The 21,000-nt window shown below is 38.4% G+C and overlaps 1 protein-coding gene across 2 annotated transcripts in view; it reads right to left on the bottom strand.

Annotated features, from left to right (window-relative positions):
* Nucleotides 1–4,464: 4,464 nt before the first annotated feature.
* LOC134586342 (oocyte zinc finger protein XlCOF6.1-like) overlaps nucleotides 4,465–21,000 on the bottom strand; it is a 95,724-nt gene continuing 79,188 nt past the window's right edge. For both annotated transcript variants that reach the window (XM_063441810.1, XM_063441811.1), the window contains one exon: nucleotides 4,465–7,043. In XM_063441810.1, the coding sequence (XP_063297880.1) occupies nucleotides 5,911–7,043 (1,133 nt within the window). In that variant the 3' untranslated portion in view covers nucleotides 4,465–5,910. The remainder of the gene's footprint in view (nucleotides 7,044–21,000) is intronic.

A 21,000-nucleotide genomic window follows, 5' to 3' on the forward strand; every position in this document is an offset into this window, starting at 1 on the left:
CTTACCTTTCTCCAGCGCCGGGCTCCCTCGAATGTGTCTCATTCCTGCAGACCCTATGTGTCTCATTCCCCCAGCCCCCTAATGTGTCTCATTCTTGCAGACCCCTCATGTGCCTCATTACCGCAATCCCCCATGTGTCTCATTTCCTCTACTCCCTTCCCCATGTGTCTTACCTGCCAGTGTTAATTTTGGCAGCAAATTTCAATTTAGTTTTTGTCATACTCTTTTGACTAAAAATCCATTTTAGTTTTAGTCATATTTTAGTCATCTAAATTGTTTACTCGACTAAATCTCCAAAATTTTAGTTAACTAAATCTAACAAAAATTGTTAGTTGACGAAATTAACACTGGTGTGTGCTGTTCCTTAATCTTTACGGCATGTACTTGGTAGGCCCCCAATTCCACCTTTTTCCTAGACCCAGTTTCCCTGGCTCCTGGAGAGGTTTGTAGGCCAGCCTCCTCCCCACACGGTGGGAGCATAAGCAGAGCAAGGGGCTTACTCTACCCCTTAGCTGCAGCTGCATGAACTCTAAGAATCACAGGAATCTAACAGCCACACCAAGTGCCAGACTTGGAGATAACCTGAGACTCTATAGAACTATTCACCGCACTGGAACTATGCCGTGATCCAGTAAATCTTGGGTTTTTACTCTATCCAATGGCAACTAATCACAGTGCCAGGGAGGGTGCTAGGATGTTTTCTGTGGATTTGAAGTTTTAACAGGTGAAACAGCGTAACTATGTAACTATGTGCCAGATCACAGAATGGCAGTGACCTTGTGGCATCTTGAAATTGTTGTCACGTGGGCTGGGTACCTCTGATCTGGTTGCTCTTTAGACAGTGGTTAGCTGAAGAGTTGAGCTATCTGGACATGTATGGGTTTTGCAGGTGATGTGTTGAGGAAGTGTTCTAAGTTTCTGGCACCCTGTCTGTAGAGTGCCAGACAGGGTGCCAGATTTCATTAGCTCCCAATCTTATCTTATTAACTAAGGTTCTAATACCCAGTTGGAGATGGGTGAACTATATAGATCACCAGAATCGGACCAAGCCCCTGACCTGGAGATATATATTTATATATTGAACTATAATTGGAAATGTGCCACGATACGGTGAATCTTTGATCATGTTTTGCTCAGTCTTCTAACCATCACATCACAGCGCTCTTGGAGAGGATGTCGGGAAAGTGAGGAAGCAACTGAGGATAACTGGGAGTTGGGAGTTCTGCCTTCCTGTGGATTTTGGGAACACCTCAAAACCAGACCGGGAGCTCCTACTAAACCACATGGAACGCTGTGCTGGGTAGGAGGATTGCAGCAACCTGGGGAGAGTTTAAAGTATGGTTGCTTTGGCTGGTTACCTCCTATCTGGGTGCCTTTGGGACAGTGGGTAGCTGAGAAGGCGAGCTACCCATGGATGCATGGTTTGTGGGGATCTTTTACTGGTGAAGTGAGCTTCGTGGCTCAGACTCCTGGCATCCTGTTTAGAAATGACACAGCATTAACATTAATCATGGCGATGGGGAGGGAATTGTATTGTATGTATTATATGGTATGTATGACCTCCTGCCAGGGCCAGTAGTTTACACACTACTCTTAGGGCTGCCCCTGGCCAGAATTTATTTGAGGTTGCCTGGCCGGTACCGATATTGCAGTATTACCGGCAATACAAATGCTGGTATTTTTCTAAGTATAAACAGAGATTACTCTGCAATACCAACACCAGCCAGTAGGGATCGCTGTGTGTGTGGAGAGAGGCAGGGATAGGAAGTTACAGGATATACCTGCATCTCTCTACTCACTGATCCGCGGGGGAGCAGCTACACAGCACAGAGAGTCCAGACAGCAGCTTCCAGCCTGCAGAGACAGCCTACAGCTCAGGGAAGTGAGGGATGGGGTAAACGCTGCAGAGAGACATGGTGACACGGAGACACTGTGAGACAGGTGGACACAGTGAGACCTCTGGGGATGCTGAGACACTTGGAGACACAGACACACTGAGACACTAGGGGACGCTGGGAGACACGACAAAACAGACACACATGGGGACACTGAGACATGGGGACACTGAAACTTGGGGAAACTGGGTGACATGGGGAGACAGAGACACTAGGGACACAATGTCCCCAAGTGTCTCAGTGTCCCCATGTCTCCCAGTGTCTGTGTCCCCCATATCTCCCCAAGTGACACTGAGGGGGACACTGAGAGACATGGGCACACAGACACGAGGGACACATGGGCACACAGACACGAGGGAGCCTGTATTTTTTTCCTTGTAAGGTGGAAACCTTAACTACTCTTCACATACTCTTGGTCAAGTATTGAAACATAAGAGGGCTATATGGATAAAAACTTGTATGGACTAGCTGAAATTAAATTAGATAAGCTAATGCTGACTTTGGTCTCTCTAACAGTGTGGCATATTCCCTTTCTTCTACACTCACTACATCCACATTTTCTCTGTTTCAGACTGTATACCAGGAGCTTCTGCCTGCTAGTAAGAAGGTAAGGAGACACGTGAGTGCTAGGGGACAGTCCTTAGAACACATGGAGTAAGCGCATCATTAGACACATTTATGCCAAGCTCAGGATGCTGTTGGCCAGTATGCATGATTGGCAGGCAGCCTGACATGCATTTATGAGTGTATAAAATACAGTATGGGCTGCGCCACAGTTTGCAAAGAAAGCAGTTTGTTACACTGCATAAGTAATAAAGAGCCTTTATAGTACGTGAAAGAATATCTGTTTGCCGGGGCAGCAAAACTTTCATCTGCACAAAAGTCAGATGACATCTAGAGGAAGGTGAGCAGCGGTACCCAAAATGAGATGCATGAAGAAATCCGAGGTGGGGATAATACCACTAAAGCTGATGCCATAGAGCAGTTTGCGTCCTTTCCGCTACTTTGTGAGTGTATTTTATTATATTCTTATCACACAGTTTTTATCAAGTGAGAGCACTATTGTCGCCTCCCTACCCTTTATTGTCATTTGAGCCCCAGTTGTCGCTGAGCTCCCGAGAATGAGGATACTCACATTATATCCCGAAGTGGGGATTGTACCACTAGAAGCGCTTGATGCTAGAGCTAGCTATAGCTCGGTAAATTGTGAGTATGGTATCGCTATTCTACTATAACCACTTTATACGATACATATTGCACTATTGCGTCCTTTCCGCTTCTTCTCTCCTTTTTATATATATGACTGGATACCGGAGAGACTGATCATGGACACTATTTTCAGACCCTAAGAACCCATAGTCTACCCTGAACATATCTCAAAGACACCATTAGTGTGAACATAAAGATTTTTTCTCTATATATTTTAGGACTTTCTTTTATATTTACATATTTCCAATTTTTATATCCTATTATCTCCTGTTGTGCAGCCCATACTGTATTTAAGACACTCCTGTTTTTTTTTTTCAAAGGGTAAGAGGGAACCCATTTGTTGTGGTTGCTGCCTATCCATTAATATATTAGCGCTGATCTATTTGTGTGTATCTGACATGCATTCATGCCAGGCTAGCCTTCCAATTCATTGGGCAGACACGTCTCCTTTTTGGGCAAGTTCGTTCCTTTCAGGAGTTCTGGTTACATGATCCGTGTCAGGGGCCCATCATTTTACACCGTCTATTGACTTCCTGCTTCACTGGACACTGTTGTTAGGGGTATGGATTTACTTGAAAAATTAAAGTATGAATTAGAGAGAAATAAGTATATTTTAAGAGAATCTGAGTTTTCTTATAGCTGCATCCTATGAGTTTCCCTCCGGCAAAATCTCCACCAGATACATAACGCTTGAGAGGTATGACGGTTTTAGTGTTTTGGGTCGATGAGATTCTGTACTTAGGCCCCTCATAATTGTCAGCACCAGGCCCACTGGGCTCTTAATCTGGCCCTGCCCCCCGCAGGGTCGATCTACATCTGGGGAATATAAATATATGGGGGTAGTACTCAATAAAGTTGTTCTGGTTTACACCAACATTAACTCTTGCCTACTGTTTGGGGAAAAGAACTGTACTCTTATGGAGAGCAAAAAACGGGGCGTAAGAGAATAAAGAGAACATTGAGCTGTTGTCCGTCCTCAGCACTCTCTTGCGAACTGAGCGGGGATCCACCGTAGGGCAGGTTAATTGAGCTGTTGTCCGTACTCCGCATTCTCTTGCGACTTGTTTTTTGCTCTCCTTAAGAACTGTACTCTCTCTCTGCAAAGATGACGAAAGTATCCAAACTATATTAAATCCACCTAAAGCGGATGACATTCACTTTTGGCGAAAACTGCGACAGGATTCAAAAGGTATAAAATTCATGTGATAACAATGGAGGGAGCTGACATAGCGGAGATACTCAAGTACACAAGAGTTCAATTACTTTTCAAGTCCAGTGTTTATTACGGTTTTCTTTTACTTACTCCATGTCTGTCCATTTGTTTGTAATATATATATATATTCATACACGCTGTAAATCCTTTTTGCTCATAATAAATGTTTTATTTTTGTCTAGTATAAGAATCACTTTACAGAAAAGACTTACATAATAATACTGTGTTTCATAGACATTTTTGCTAAATTATGTTTTGTGGGTTTTTAATCTAATTCGGTTGTAGGAACCTAGGGCTCCCCATTTTTTGTTCTGGTAGTGGTAGCTTGCTATGTTGAAATGTGTGTACTGTTAAATGGGATTTTTAAAAATCTTTATTTTGTGTCTAGTGGTGATAAATCGTGGTTTTTAACCTTATCACCCACTGAAGCACATGACTGCCTGGGGAGGTCATGTTTGCGACAGTCTATGCTGACACCCTCTGACCTTCCTCGATCATCCTGTCCTCTTCCATCACTCAACAGGCAATCCTTTTAATTCTGGTGTGAAAGGACAGCTGATTCCTCTCTGGGAAATCATACGGCAATGTGGGTGAAACTTCTCAGCTTCCTTCTTATCTAATACAAGAGGTCACAGGTTGGCGTCTGTTCTATTGTATTAGATAAGAAGGAAGCTGAGAAGTTTCACCCACATTGCCGTATGATTTCCCAATATGGTGCCCCATAGAGGTCATGTGCATAGCCTTTCAGTAGCCGAACCATGGAGGTCTAAACAGCTTGTGCTCTCAAAGCTAATAAGATCCCTTTCTCCTTACGCCTGCCTGACCTATGCACCTATCACAAGATTCTATTGTCAAAGTTCCCACTGCTCAATGCTTTTCTCATTAACAAACATAATTTCTGTTTGAAGTGAACAGAGTTTCTTTCACTAGTGTGACAAATACTACATGAATCAAATTAATTCTGGTATAATCGGGGACCCTGAGCCATGTAAAAGGTATAAATATTATCCACTAAACATTGTATATCAATGCATATAATATAGAATATCTGGGCTTCTTTCACTACCCATTTTCATTTCACACATGCTTTGAGTGCAAGCCTCTTATTTCTATGTGATTTCCTATGTATATATGATGTGTTTCCAAAATAAAATATTTACGGTTTATTTTCAGTGAAATAATAATAATACAAAAGGCAAATTCTGAGGACAAACAACATAAAACGCAAAGAATATTTTTGAATGAAGAAAATTTGTTGCATCCTCTATGGCAAAGATAGGGCAGGTCTCCCAGAGAAGGAGACAGTGTATCATCAAATATTCTATACATGAAGGTATTTATTTCCATTGAAAGCGTTGTTTAATGCTCCATCTATTAGTATTGCAATGTGCATCGTCCATGTGACATACTGCAAGCAGGGAGAAGATCACGCAAGCAGAATTCAGGGCCAAGTAAACCACAACCAAACTATAATTCAGGGATTAAAAATTACTGAAAAAAAGACCAGGGGACATAGTTCTAGATATCTAGAATGAAAATATTAAGTCAAACTAAACGTGAAATGAATGGACACTGCAATATTTGGTTGTAATGTCATATAGCAAGGACTTCGCCATCCATGTGCATCTTTTGGTGGCGGCTCATGTTGGAGCAATGGCGGAATGATTTCCCACACTCCTTGCACTTATAAGGCTTCTCGCCTGTGTGAACCCTATGATGTTTCTTCAGCTCTGAGCTGAGGATGAAGCTTTTACAACAGACTTGGCAGCTAAAGGGCCGCTCCCCTGTGTGGGTTCTCCTGTGTCGTATGATCTGGGACCTCTGGCTGAAGCTCTTTCCACACTCGGAACAGGTGAAAGGTTTAACCCCAGAGTGAGTTCTTTGGTGTATAACAAGGTCTGAGCTGCGGATGAAGCTGTTCCCACACTCAATGCAGATAAAAGGCTTTTCTCCTGTGTGGGTCCTGTAGTGAACCATAAGGTCAGCACTCTGACTGAAGCGCCTTCCACACTCGATACATGCATATGGTTTCTCGCCTGTGTGAATTCGCTCATGGTTCTTCAAACCTGAATTTTGACTGAATTGTTTTCCACAATAAAGACAGGCATAGGGTTTCTCTCCTGTGTGGATCCTCTCATGCTTTCTTAGAACAGAGCTTCTCCCAAAATGCTTCCCACAGAAAATGCACCCATAGGGCTTTTCCCCTGTGTGAGTTCTCTGATGGACAATAAGATTAGACTTCCCAATAAAGGTTTTCCCACACTCTGTGCACATGAATTCTCGTCCTGTTCTCTTCTGGCTTAAACTATGCACTTCAGTGTTAGAACCACAGCTCTGGTTCCCTGCAGGAACCATGCTGTCTGCTTCCAGGCTTCCAGGGTTGTGTAATTTTAGATGTTCTACATAAGCAATCTCATATGAGAAGCTTTGTCCACACTCAATACAGATATAAGAGCTTAAGTTGTGTGTTAGTGAAGGTTCTAGGCTGTCCACAAATTCCGACCTGGCAAGGTGTACACCAGACTTCAGTAGATTGTGATGTTGATGACTGATAGGCAGGTTCCCAAATGCTCTGCTAGACACTGGAACATCTGTTGAAAATATCCGGGGCATTTTCACCGGGTCACATTTTGTCCTGCGGTTGCGCCGTCTGGGAGGTCTGTATAAGACATCATTTGCCACAGCTTCAGATGCACTATCTTTCATTCCATAAAGAGGTGCAATCTCTTAAGAAAAGAAAACACTATTTTGAGAAAACAAATACATAGCAGTGTATTGACAGCATCTTTGCAAATATCTAAGCTACTCTTGATGTTCTGTATTGGAAATTATGTTACCACTAACTAAGAGCCCTAGGAAGACACCAACAGATGGTAATACATAATCATGGACATGGATCAAAACTCTCTACTTATAATCCTATCAACAAATGGATTGTTTTTGTCTTCTTTTTAGAAGATTTGGATTGTGTTGACAATAAAGACCTGCAACACAATATACTATCAGTGTCTGCTAAGTTAGTAAGGGGGTGGCTGGGATTTAGTAGCCGAGGGCGTGGCTGGGATTTAGTAGATGGGGGGGGGGGGGGGGGGGAAATGGGATTTAGTAGACGAGGGGGGGGGGATGGGATTTAGTAGACATGGGGGACTGGGATTTAGTAGACGAGGGGGGACTGGGATTTAGTAGACGGGGTGGGGGCTGGGATTTGGTAGAGGGGGGGGGGGGATGGGATTCAGTAGACGAGGGGGGGACTGGAATTTAGTAGACAAGGGGGGGAATGGGATTTAGTAGACGAGGGGGGGAATGGGATTTAGTAGAGGAGGGGGGGACGGGGATTTAGTAGACGGGGGGGGAATGGGCTTTAGTAGACGAGGAGGGACTGGGATTTAATAGACGGGGTGGGGGCTGGGATTTAGTAGATGAGGAGGGGGGACTGGGATTTAGTAGACGGGGGGGGGACTAGGATATAGTAGACGGGGTGGGAGCTGGGATTTAGTAGACGAGGGGGATTGGGATTTAGGGATTTAGTAGATGAGGGGGTTTAGTACACGAGGGAGGGCTGAGGTTTAGTAGAGGGGGTGAGGGTTTTTTTATACAGTACTTTTCAAAATAAACCTACGTATCCATGAAAAGTTACGTTTTTTGTTTTTTTGCGGCCCACATAAACTTAAACCTTGTTTATTTGGCCCTTGCTAGCCTTGAGTTTGACATGCTTGGTGTAGGCACTTTAAAAAGGGTGATAAGTAGTAGATAGGTATAACAAGGTGTACTCCCTTTTCACTTTAGAATAGTAAACATATATAAAAAGGTAAGATGTACTCACAATAAATGTATGATGAGCTAGAAAAATTACAGGAAGGAGCATGTAAATAGGGAGCTGTGTCAGGCTCTGTAGAAGTAGCTGTATGGGTGCCTCTACAGGCTAACGACCCATTGTCTAGCAGGAGGTATAGAAAAAATATCCAGTAAAAAACAAAGAAAAAGTTACTTGCACTCTCTCCTAAATCCCTATGAATATTTAAACAAATGGAGGTAATTTAGTTTCTCCAATGGCCATTGGAGGGAATGTCCGCCTGCCAACGTCAAGGCAGACCCCCCCTAGGCAGGTCCTACGCTGACCCTTTACCTTGCTTCCTTGATCTTCAGGCAAAGATATCTCTAATGAGACAGAGAAGGGTATTTTTTTTATATACACCCTGCGACGAAAGTAACCTCGCCACTGTGACAGGCTACCAAATTCACCAGGTCCAGCTATTGTTGGTTGTGGGTACTGTTTCTGCCCCTTGGACTTTTAACTGGAACAGATTCAAACATGTGGCGGCGGCCATCTTAAATTGTCCAGCAGTGTTTTGTCGTTGAGTGTATGGAACTATTTTGGGAATGGGACCATGTGCACGGTGGGGAAAAAAAAAAATAGAACCAATCTGGGTGATTTTTGGATATGTTGTTCACCCAGATCGGGGCTATCAATTGGCTTGTTGTTCCTGTGTCCCTGTGCCCCACAAGGTTCACCTGGGTGGTAACCTTGTGGGGAAAACTGTATAAAAAGACCAAGCTGTTCAATAAACCCTCAGATCTGCTGAGTTCCTGTTTTACCCTCAACATAGAGCCTCGTCTCATGTGTGGGGGGAAAGGCTGCATCTATATCACTATATTGCTATATCACTATACTCCCAAGGGATTACAATCACTAAGCTCTTTTAAGAGCTTGTTCCTGTTCCTGCTTCACTCTCTGGGGAAAGAGAGGTTCACCCACTGGAACCTGGAGCCTTGTCGGTCCATGGTGGGTAGGAGACGGCGAGACCCCAACCAAGCTGTGGCGGTGCAGTGCTTATGGTGTCTGGGGCGGTGCTGATGGTCCTTAGTAAGTACTAGGAGCATTGATTGACGGAGGGTCCATCACACACCCCTATTTACTTATTAACCCTTAATATGGAACACATGGGATGGGCGGTAACTAAATGACCTCCATTTGTTTATATATACATAGGGATTTAGGAGAGAGCGCAGGTAACTTTTTATTTGGTTTTTTACTGTATGTATTGGGGCTGATGTGTACTGTGGTCGCTGCTGCCGCTCAGGAGTGATGGGAGTGAGCGCAGGACTTATCTTTTTGTAATAGAAAAAATATCCTTTATTAATCTTACACAAATTACAGGATAAAATGGAACTGCCGGGCTATAACGGTAAACAGAAATAAAAAGAAGGCTATAGAGGTAAACACACTGCCCAAAGACAATATAACATAGCCAATACAAACAAAAAATGACCACATAGTGTGTCCCATAAGCAAGTCCCAAGTAATAAAACAAACACGTTTCGGCTCTCACGTAGCCTTCTTGAGTGCTGAATAATCCTCCTCGCTGATGGGTTTATGTATCCTCACAATCGGATGATTCGCTCAAGCTGTGTACCCTATTCCATTTTGAGCGGTGTTGTGTCAGTGTGTATCTTCCTTTTATCCTATAATTTGTGTAAGATTAATAAAGGATATTTTTTCTATACCTCCTCTCCGGTATTCCTGCTTGGACATTGGGTCGTTAGCCTGAAGAGGCACCCATACAGCTACTACTACAGAGCCTGACACAGCTCCCTATTTACATGCTCCTTCCTGTAATTTTTCTAGCTCATCATACATTTATTGTGGGTATATCCTTTTTTATTTATGTTTACTCCAGAATTTAGCCCTGCTTCCTTCTTACTGCTCCAGAATCTAGTCCTGCATTATTCTTACTCCACCAGAGTGAAACCTTGCTCCAGACCTAAGCCCTGCTTTCTTTTTACTGCACCAGAACAAAGTCCTACTTCTGTCCTAGAACAAAGCTCTACTTCCTTCTTACTGCTCCAGAATCAAGTCGTTCTTCTCACTGCTACAGAGCCAAGCTCTGCTTCCTTCTTATTTCTCCAGAACAAAGCCCTGCTTTCTTTTACTTCTCAAGAACTAACCTCTACTTTCTTCTTACCACTCCAGAGTCAAGCCTAACAGCTTGGTGTCTGCTCTAGAACAAAGCCCTGATTCCTTCTTACTGCTCCCGAACTAACTATTGCTGTTGTTTTACTGCACCAGAGTTAAAACTTACAGCTTGCTCACTGCTCCAGAACCAAGCCCTGCTTCCTCCTTACTGCTACAGAACCAAGCCTTGCTTCCTCCTTACTGCTCCAGAAAAATGCCTTGCTTCCTTCTTACTGCTCCAAAACCAAGCCCTGCTTCCTCCTTACTGCTCCAGAAAAATGCCTTGCTTCCTTCTTACTGCTCCAAAACCAAGCCCTGCTTCCTCCTTACTGCTACAGAACCAAGCCTTGCTTCCTCCTTACTGCTCCAGAAAAATGCCTTGCTTCCTTCTTACTGCTCCAAAACCAAGCCTTGCTTCCTCCTTACTGCTCCAGAAAAATGCATTGCTTCCTTCTTACTGCTCCAGAAAAATGCATTGCTTCCTCCTTACTACTCCAGAACAAATCCCTGCTTTCTTCTAACTGCTCTAGAACCAAGGCTTACTTTCTTCTTACTGCACAAGAATCAAACCTTACAGCTTGCTCTGCTCCAGAACTAATCTCTGCTTCCTTCTTTCTGTTGCTCCAGAACCAAGCCCTGCTTCCTTCTTACTGCTCCAAACCAAGCCCTGCCTCCATATGTCTGTCCCTGGACCAAGCTCTGCTTCCTTCTTACTTGTTCAGCACCAAGCTCTGTTCCTTCTTACTGCTGCAAACAATGCACTCAGGCACAGGATCTGCTTCTTTCTTACTGCTCCTGACCCAAACTGCCCCTCCTATACGCTGTTGCTGCCCCTCCAGTGTGTCCCCTTTGTCTTATATGATAAATTTCAAGAGAAAACAAGAACTGTTATAAAGTTCTTTACACTCTTTCGGACAGCTCAGAGGGTAGAAACGTAGAATGTGACAGCAGATAAGAACCATTCGGCCCATCTAGTCTGCCCAATTTTCTAAATACTTTCATTAGTCCCTGGCATTATCTTATAGTTAGGATAGCCTTATGCCTATCCCACGCATGCTTAAACTCCTTTACTGTGTTAACCTATACCACTTCAGCTGGAAGGCTATTCCATGCATCCACTACCCTCTCAGTAAAGTAATACTTCCTGATGTTATTTTAAACCTTTGCCCCTCTAATTTAACCCCTTAAGGACTGGACAGTTTTTGCGATGTTGTACATTTGCGACCAGGCCTCTTTTTACACTTTTGTGGTGTTTGTGTTTAGCTGTAATTTTCCGCTCTCTCATTTACTGTTCCTATACAAATTATATATTGTTTTTTTCAGGACAAAAAAGGCTTTCTTTACATACCATTATTTATATAATCTCATGTAATTTAATTTTAAAAAACAAACAAATATGATGAAAAATTTTTAAAAAAATACGTTTTTTTTACTTTTACTTGAAAAATCTTTTACTCATCTACCAAAGCGAATAAAAAAAACTGCTAAATAGATTACAAATTTGGTCCTGAGTTTTAAAATACCCAGTGTTTACACGCTTTTTTGCTTTTTTTTGCAAGTTATAGGGTTATAGGTACAAGTAGGATATTGCGATTTCAAAACATATATTTTTTTAAAATTTATCAATAGTGACATTGTAACACTATTATCTGTCAAAAGTCTCTGAATAACACCCCACATGTACATATTTTTTTTTAAAGTAGACAACCCAGGGTATTCAATATAGGGTATGTCCAGTCTTTTTTAGTAGCCACCTAGTCGCAAACACTGGCCAAAGTTAGCGTTCATATTTGTTTTCTGTGTGAAAAAACTAAAAAACTAAATTGAACACTAATTTTGGCAAGTGTTTGTGACTAAGTGGCTACTAAAAAAGACTGGACATACCCCATTTGCAATACCTTTTGTTGTCTTCTTTTGCAAATGGTACCATACGCTCTCAAAGGCAACGTAACCAACCTGGCCATTTTCAATGTAAAAATATTTGACCCATATATTTGACCCTGTAACTTTCAAAAAAACTATAAAATCTGTACATGGGGGGTACTGTTATACTTGGGAGACTTTCTTGAACACAAATATTAGTGTTTCAAAACTTATATCATCAGTAAAAGTGCTGTTTGTGTGTGAAAAATGCGAAACAAAGTCACTTTCACTGACAATATCATCGCTGTGATAGGTTTTACTGTTTTGAATCACTAATATTTGTGTTCAGTGAAGTCTCCCGAGTAAGACGGTACCGCCCATGTACAGGTTTTAGGGTGTCATAGAACGTTACAGGGTAAAATACAGTGATAGCAAATTAAATTCTCTGGACTTTCGGCCTGGGCTGGCAGGCAGGTCCCTCAAATTGCAATTAATAAAATTACTTAATTATGTAAAAATATTACAAAAATATGCAAGTAGAATTTAAATATATTGCATATTTATATATTTGAAGTCCACGTGTATATTTATATAATTTTGTATATGGACATATGTATAGTTCGTATTATTTTTATTTATTTATATATACATAGATATATATACAATTTCATTCTAAGTGTATTTTGATATAAATATATATATTTTAATATCAAAATACAGTTAGAATAAAATGTCATAGATATGTAATTTTTTTAAAATTTTTATTATTTTTAATTTTTTTAATTTACTTATTATTTGTATTTTATAATAATATATACAATATATATAGTTATTATATATATATACGTGTGTAATTTAATTATAAGTGTATTTTCATATTAATATATGTACATATTAATATAAAAATACACTTAGTATGATATTATATATATGATATATAGACATATATTATATAATATAATATATGTCTATATATCATATATATACACACATATATAATAAAATTTTTTTATTATTAACATTAACTTTATTTTTTTTTTATGATTTTACACTAGCAGGGAGACTGCCTGTCAGCACACACAGTCCCCCTGCAGGCAGACACATGGATACCTATTGTGACCATGTGGTCGCCCTGTTGAGCGATCACATGGCCCCAGGGGTCCTAATTCGCCATGGGGAGACTGTCTGGGCTGCAGGCAGTCTCCCTACACCGGGAGCAACGCCGATCGCCGCCGGGGGAACGACGGCGATCGGGTAAGTACATTGCACCGTTAGGACGGTTCAGGACTGTCATCGGTCGGCAATGCACAAATGCCGATGGCGGTCCTGAACCGTCCTCGGTCGCTAAGGGGTTAAGACTATGTCCTCTTGTTGTGGTAGTTTTTCTTCTTTTAAATATAGTCTCCTCCTTTACTGTGTTGATTCCCTTTATGTATTTAAATGTTTCTATCATATCCCCCCTGACTCGTCTTTCCTCCAAGCTATACATGTTAAGATCCTTTAACCTTTCCTGGTAAGTTTTATCCTGCAATCCATGAACCAGTTTAGTAGCCCTTCTCTGAACTCTCTCTAAGGTATCAATATCCTTCTGAAGATACGGTCTCCAGTACTGTGTACAGTACTCCAAGTGAGATCTCACCAGTGTTCTGTACAATGGCATGAGCACTTCCCTCTTTCTACTGCTAATACCTCTCCCTATACAACCAAGAATTCTGCTAGCATTTCCTGCTGCTCTATTACATTGTCTGCCTACCTTTAAGTCATCAGAAATAATCACTCCTAAATCCCTTTCCTCAGATGTTGAGGTTAGGACTCTATCAAATATTCTGTACTCTGCCCTTGGGTTTTTACGTCCAAGATGCATTATCTTGCACTTATCCACATTAAATGTCAGTTGCCACAACGATTTTCCTAGTTTACCTAAATCATTAGCCATTTGGCTTATCCCTCCTGGAACATCAACCCTGTTACATATCTTAGTATCATCAGCAAAATGACATACCTTACCATCAAGACCTTCTGCAATATCACTAATAAAAATAATAAAGAGAATGGGTCCAAGTACAGATCCCTGAGGTACCCCACTGGTAACAAGCCCAAGCTTCAAATATACTCCATTGACTACAACCCTCTGTTGCCTGTCACTCAGCCACTGCCTTACCCATTCAGCAATATTGGAATCCAAACTCAAAGATTGTAGTTTATTGATAAGCCTTCTATGTGCAACAGTGTCAAAAGCCTTACTGAAATCTAGGTAAGCAATGTCTACTGCACCACCCTGATCTATAATTTTAGTAACCCAATCAAAAAACTGCTAGACTGAACTAAAGATCAGTAGGTTTCAGAAATGAATAACAGCTGCCTGAAGCTTATTTTATAGCTTGCGCCTGTATCTGGGATCTCTTATCATTTATTTGAACCCTACTACGACTTGTCTTATCATTCATTTATATTTCAATCCAGCTGACTAGTGTGTCTTCCTTATACAGCTTGTCATATTTATATCTCTTTTTTCCTGACTATGACTTGTCGTATTGTTTATTTATATCTCTGTCTTCCTGAATATGACTTATAGTATTGCTTATTTATATCTCTGTCTTCCTGACTATGACTTGTCGTATTGTTTATTTATATCTCTGTCTTCCTAACTATGACTTCTTGTATTGTTTATTTATATCTCTGTCTTCCTGACTATGACTTGTCGTATTGTTTATTTATATCTCTGTCTTCCTGACTATGACTTGTCGTATTGTTTATTTATATCTCTGTCTTCCTAACTATGACTTCTTGTATTGTTTATTTATATCTCTGTCTTCCTGACTATGACTTGTCGTATTGTTTATTTATGTCTCTGTCTTCCTGACTATGACTTGTCGTATTGTTTATTTATATCTCTGTCTTCCTGAATACGACTTGTCGTATTGTTTATTTATTTCTCAATCTTCCTGACTATGACTTGTCATATTGTTTATTTATATCTCGGTCTTCCTGACTATAGCTTGTTGTATTGTTTATTTATATCTCTGTCTTCCTAACTATGACTTCTTGTATTGTTTATTTATATCTCTGTCTTCCTGACTATGACTTGTTGTATTGTTTATTTATATCTCTGTCTTCCTGAATATGACTTGTCGTATTGTTTATTTATATCTCTGTCTTCCTGAATATGACTTGTCGTATTGTTTATTTATATCTCTGTCTTTCTGACTATGACTTGTCATATTGCTTATTTATATCTCTGTCTTCCTGACTATGACTTGTCGTATTGTTTATTTATATCTCTGTCTTCCTGAATATGACTTGTCGTATTGTTTGTTTATGTCTCTGTCTTCCTAACTATGACTTGTTGTATTGTTTATTTATATCTCTGTCTTCCTGACTATAGCTTGTTGTATTGTTTATTTATATCTGTCTTACTAACTATGACTTCTTGTATTGTTTATTTATATCTCGGTCTTCCTAACTATGACTTCTTGTATTGTTTATTTATATCTCTGTCTTCCTGACTATGACTTGTCGTATTGTTTATTTATATCTCTGTCTTCCTGACTATAGCTTGTTGTATTGTTTATTTATATCTGTCTTACTAACTATGACTTCTTGTATTGTTTATTTATATCTCTGTCTTCCTAACTATGACTTCTTGTATTGTTTATTTATATCTCTGTCTTCCTGACTATGACTTGTCGTATTGTTTATTTATATCTCTGTCTTCCTGAATATGACTTGTCGTATTGTTTATTTATATCTCTGTCTTCCTAACTATGACTTCTTGTATTGTTTATTTATATCTCTGTCTTCCTGACTATGACTTGTCGTATTGTTTATTTATATCTCTGTCTTCCTGAATATGACTTGTCGTATTGTTTATTTATATCTCTGTCTTCCTGAATATGACTTGTCGTATTGTTTATTTATATCTCTGTCTTCCTAACTATGACTTGTTGTATTGTTTATTTATATATCTGTCTTCCTGACTATGACTTGTTGTATTGTTTATTTATATCTCTGTCTTCCTGACTATAGCTTGTTGTATTGTTTATTTATATCTCTGTCTTACTAACTATGACTTCTTGTATTGTTTATTTATATCTCTGTCTTCCTAACTATGACTTCTTGTATTGTTTATTTATATCTCTGTCTTCCTGACTATGACTTGTCGTATTGTTTATTTATGTCTCTGTCTTCCTTTTTTTTTTTTTCAATTCTCTTTTTATTATTAAATTTAGATTTTTTTTTTACAGAAGAAAAGTATATAAAAACATTTTATACACAATATATACACATATTCAAACATGTAGACAAAACAACAAGAACATTCACCCCCCCCCCCCTCTCGAGAGCTCAACATATTTCCAATTTCTTTTACTTTTTTTTCAAATGGTAATCATATTGCCTTTACATTTGTAGTAATTTTTTTTCCCAAGTTGCCCATAGTCTCAAATTATTATCCAGGGCCCTGCAGTGGTCCTTCTCCATTTTGATTTGATAAATCAACTGAATTATTATCAATTTGATATTGAAGACAGTATTTCCCTTCCAGTTTCTTGCTATTATTATTTTACATGCTATTAAACATTGAATAATTAAAAATTGGTTTATTTTATTTAATTTTGGCCATTGATAGTGTAGTAGCATTGTTTCTGGTTTTAGAGATATTTTAACACCGCAAAGTGTATAGATGATAAGTTGAGCCCACTGCCATACCACAATCACTAGTTTACAAGACCACCACATATGAATGTAGTCACCTTTTTCCTCTCTACACCTCCAACAGTTTTCGTCTTTAGATGTGTCAAATTTAGCTATTTTAGTTGGCGTCATATACCATTGATGAGTTAACTTAAAGTGTGTTTCTGTCAGTATAAAGGAGTGCACATTTTTATTAATTTTCTGTATGATAGATAACCATTCATTTACTTCTATATTTATTTTTAGTTCCCTATTCAGTTTTTTAATAGCATTAGGAAGGACTAAGTCCTCCATTGAATCAAAACATTCTCACACATCTAGAGAACAGCTGCTTTATTTTGTTCTGATGTAGAATTGGTTTTAAAATATCATACAGCTTACCATCTTTTACTATCTCTACTTTCTCCAAAAAATGTTTAACTCTAAGATAGGTGTATACTTCTTTGGTGGAAAACTTAAACTCTTCTATCAGTATTTTATAGGGTTTGATTTTGCCATCCTTAATCAATTCTTTTATTGTATTTATTCCCTTTTCCTTCCATGCTTTTAAGGAGATATTCTCTATATTTGCTTCTATTATATCTATTCTTTGGAAATCGAATATTTTGTTGGTTATGTCAATTTTCTTCCTTACTTTTTGCCAAACTGGAATAATCTGGCCTAGAATGTATGATCTAAAAAAATTGCATTTTTTATTTTTCCAGACTAAATTTTGGGAGTCACTTAAATGGCTGGATTCTAGTTCTGACCACCACCATATTTCCTCTTTATTTTGAGCTATCGGAGTAGTCATAGCATGCATTATGATCCCTGCTTCATAATATTTTCTTATGTTTGGATATCCCAGACCTCCCTTCTTTAGTCCTTTTGATAGTACTCCATTTTTAATTCTGGGTTTTTTCCCTTGCCATACAAAATTGGAAAAGGAGGTATTAATCATTGTCAGCCATTCATTCGGGATGCTCAAGGGGAGCATTCTAAAGATATAAATCCATTTTGGCAAGACATATGATTTCAGAATATTTATTCTTCCACCCCAAGATACCTCTATTTTTCTCCATTCTTTCAGATTTTTATTTGTTTCTTTTAGAAGGTCCATAAAGTTTATTTGCATAATATTTTTGGGATTTTTGCATATTTTAATTCCTAAGTATGGAAACGTTTTAGCTCTGGTAAAATTAAAAGTTTTTTGATAAAAATCTATTTCTTGGCTTGGCATATTGTTATATATAGCTATTGATTTTGTTTTATTTAATTTGTAGTTGGATACTGAACTGTACATTTCGATTTCAGTCATTACATTTACTATTGATGTTGCAGGGTTGTTTAAAAAAAGAATAGTATCGTCTGCGTAAAGAGAAATTTTCAATTCTTTCTGTCTTGCTGTAAATCCCTTAATGTTTTCATTATTTCTGATTCTATTGGCTAGAACCTCTATAGTTATTATAAACAATAAGGGAGACAATGGGCAACCTTGCCTGGTTCCATTGTTTAGTTTGAACCAATCTGCACATATGCCGGGGCCTATTGTTCTAGCCATTGGATCTTTATATAGCGCCAGAATTGCGTTAAACAACCATCCCTGAATGCCTATTTCTTCTAAAGAAAACTTCATAAAGTCCCAGCTGACCCTGTCAAAGGCTTTCTCAGCATCTAAAGACAGGATCAGCATGGGACTTTTTTTACACTTTGATATGTCTAATGCATCTATCAGACGTCTAATGTTGTTATTTGACATTCTATCAGGGACAAACCCTGTTTGGTCAGGATGGATTATTTGGTTAATTACTTCTTTTAATCTTTTAGCTAAAATAGAAGAAAATATCTTAACATCTACATTAATCAATGATATTGGTCGATAACTCTGAACTTTTGTTGGGTCCTTGCCTGGTTTCAGTATAGGTAAAATATTTGCTTTAAGCATTTCTTCTGGGAAACTGCCCTTTTTAGCTGCAGTATTGAAAGTATTTTTTAAATGGCCTGTTAATTGTGTTTTCATTACTTTATAGAATTTGTTTCCAAATCCATCTGGGCCTGGCGTTTTATAGGTTTCTAATCTATCTATTGTTATGTTAATTTCTTCTTCCGTAATTTCTTTATTTACATTTTTTTACTTGTATTTCTGTTATCTTATTCAGTTTTGCTGATTTAATATATTTTTTTATTTTTTCTGAAGAGGTGAATGTTGATTGACTATATAGATTTGCATAGTACTGATTAAATGCTTTCCCTATCTGATCTGGTAGGAGGGAGATAGTGTCGTTTGTTATTATTTTATCAACCTTATTAGATATATTTTTTTTTTCAGCATATTCGACATAATTTTATCGGCTCTATTAGCTTTATGGTAATATTTAATTTTAAGTTTATGCATATTTATTCTTATTTTTTCGTAAGTTTTTTCCTGAATCTCAGATTTGATCTTATTTATTTTTAGCTGATTCTCCTTACTTGGATTTACATTGTTTATTTTATTTAAATTATATAGATCAATATATAGATTTTGTACACTTACTCCTTTTTCTTTTTGCTTTAGTTTGTTAAGCATTATGCAATGTCCCCTTATTACTGCTTTAAATGTACACCATAGGGTGTCATTCTCCACTTGTCCATTGTTGTTTTCTTCAAAATAGCAAATGGTCATTTTGTCTATATGATCTTTATATTCCTTGTCATCTAGTATTGATTCGTCTAACCTCCAAGTTATATTCTTACTACCTTTAAGTCTATTACTATTTAATTCTAAACATACACTATTGTGGTCTGACCATATTACTGTTTTGTTTTCTATTTTATATGTTCTTTCTATCAGTTTCAAATCTCCGAAAACAAGATCTATTCGAGAATATGAATCATGTGGCCAGGAATAAAATGTAAACTCTTTCTCTGTGGGGTTATTGAGCCTCCATATGTCGAATAGACCTTCTTTTTTCATCAGGTTGTTAAAATTCCTTGCATTTTTCAGTACTTGTTTGTCCCAAATATTATTATTTTTTTCAGAAAACTTGTCTAATAAAGGGTCTTGTATACTATTAAAGTCTCCTGCGTATATCTTTAGTCCCACTGCTACTTTCTCAGCCTTGTACAATATTTTTCTCAATAAGCTTATGGGGTTTTTATTAGGCAAATATACATTAATTAAAGTAAAAAGTTCGTCCTCTATTGTAGCTACTAAAATAATAAATCTCCCCTCCAAGTCTGTTTCCATATATTTTATATTTATTTTTAAATCTTTTGCAAAGAATATTGCTACTCCTCCTTTTTTTCCCTCCTCTCTAGATGAACAGACTTTTAGGGGAAAAGATCTACTATTCCATCTTTTTTCATCCTGTTTACGCCAGTGTGTTTCTTGTATCATAGCAATGTGGACCTGTTCCTTTTTTAAGTATTCTTGAAAAGCTTGTCTTTTTTGGGGAATATTTAGACCTTGAATATTTAACGTAATTATTTTAACCATTTTCTAAAGAAATTTTTCCTTTGAATATTCTAATGAGCTCTCGTAAACAATACAAAAAATTGACATTACAATACATAACTGAAATACCTACAAGTATCTTCATAACTTGGAGTGTATTTCCATTCATTCCAAAGACTCTAAAGAGAGTCAAAAAACACTTTACTGAGTGGATCTTGGTATCCACTATTAACCTTTTCCAGGTTACAGCAGGGGAGGCTGATTCTCGAGCTTGGAGGAACCAACTTTAGAGCTTTTCATTTTTCTCCCTTCCTCTATCTTCCCATCTCTCACTCACTTCCCTCTGCTCTATGAAGTATTGTTTTTGCTCTGCTCTCCTCCCTTTCTTCAAAGCGAGAGATAGGAGGCCGAGAGAGGGGAAGAGAGAAGTGAGAGAGAAAAAAAAAAAAAAATGTCTCTGTCTTCCTAACTATGACTTGTTGTATTGTTTATTTATATCTCTATATTGTTTATTTATATATCTGTCTTCCTGACTATGACTTGTTGTATTGTTTATTTATATATCTGTCTGCCTGAATATGACTTGTCGTATTGTTTATTTATATCTCTGTCTGCCTGAATATGACTTGTCGTATTGTTTATTTATATCTCTGTCTTCCTGACTATGACTTGTCGTATTGTTTATTTATATCTCTGTCTGCCTGAATATGACTTGTCGTATTGTTTATTTATATCTCTGTCTTCCTGACTATGACTTGTC

The sequence above is a fragment of the Pelobates fuscus genome, chromosome 2 (genome assembly GCF_036172605.1).
Source record: "Pelobates fuscus isolate aPelFus1 chromosome 2, aPelFus1.pri, whole genome shotgun sequence".
Lineage (NCBI taxonomy): Eukaryota > Metazoa > Chordata > Amphibia > Anura > Pelobatidae > Pelobates > Pelobates fuscus.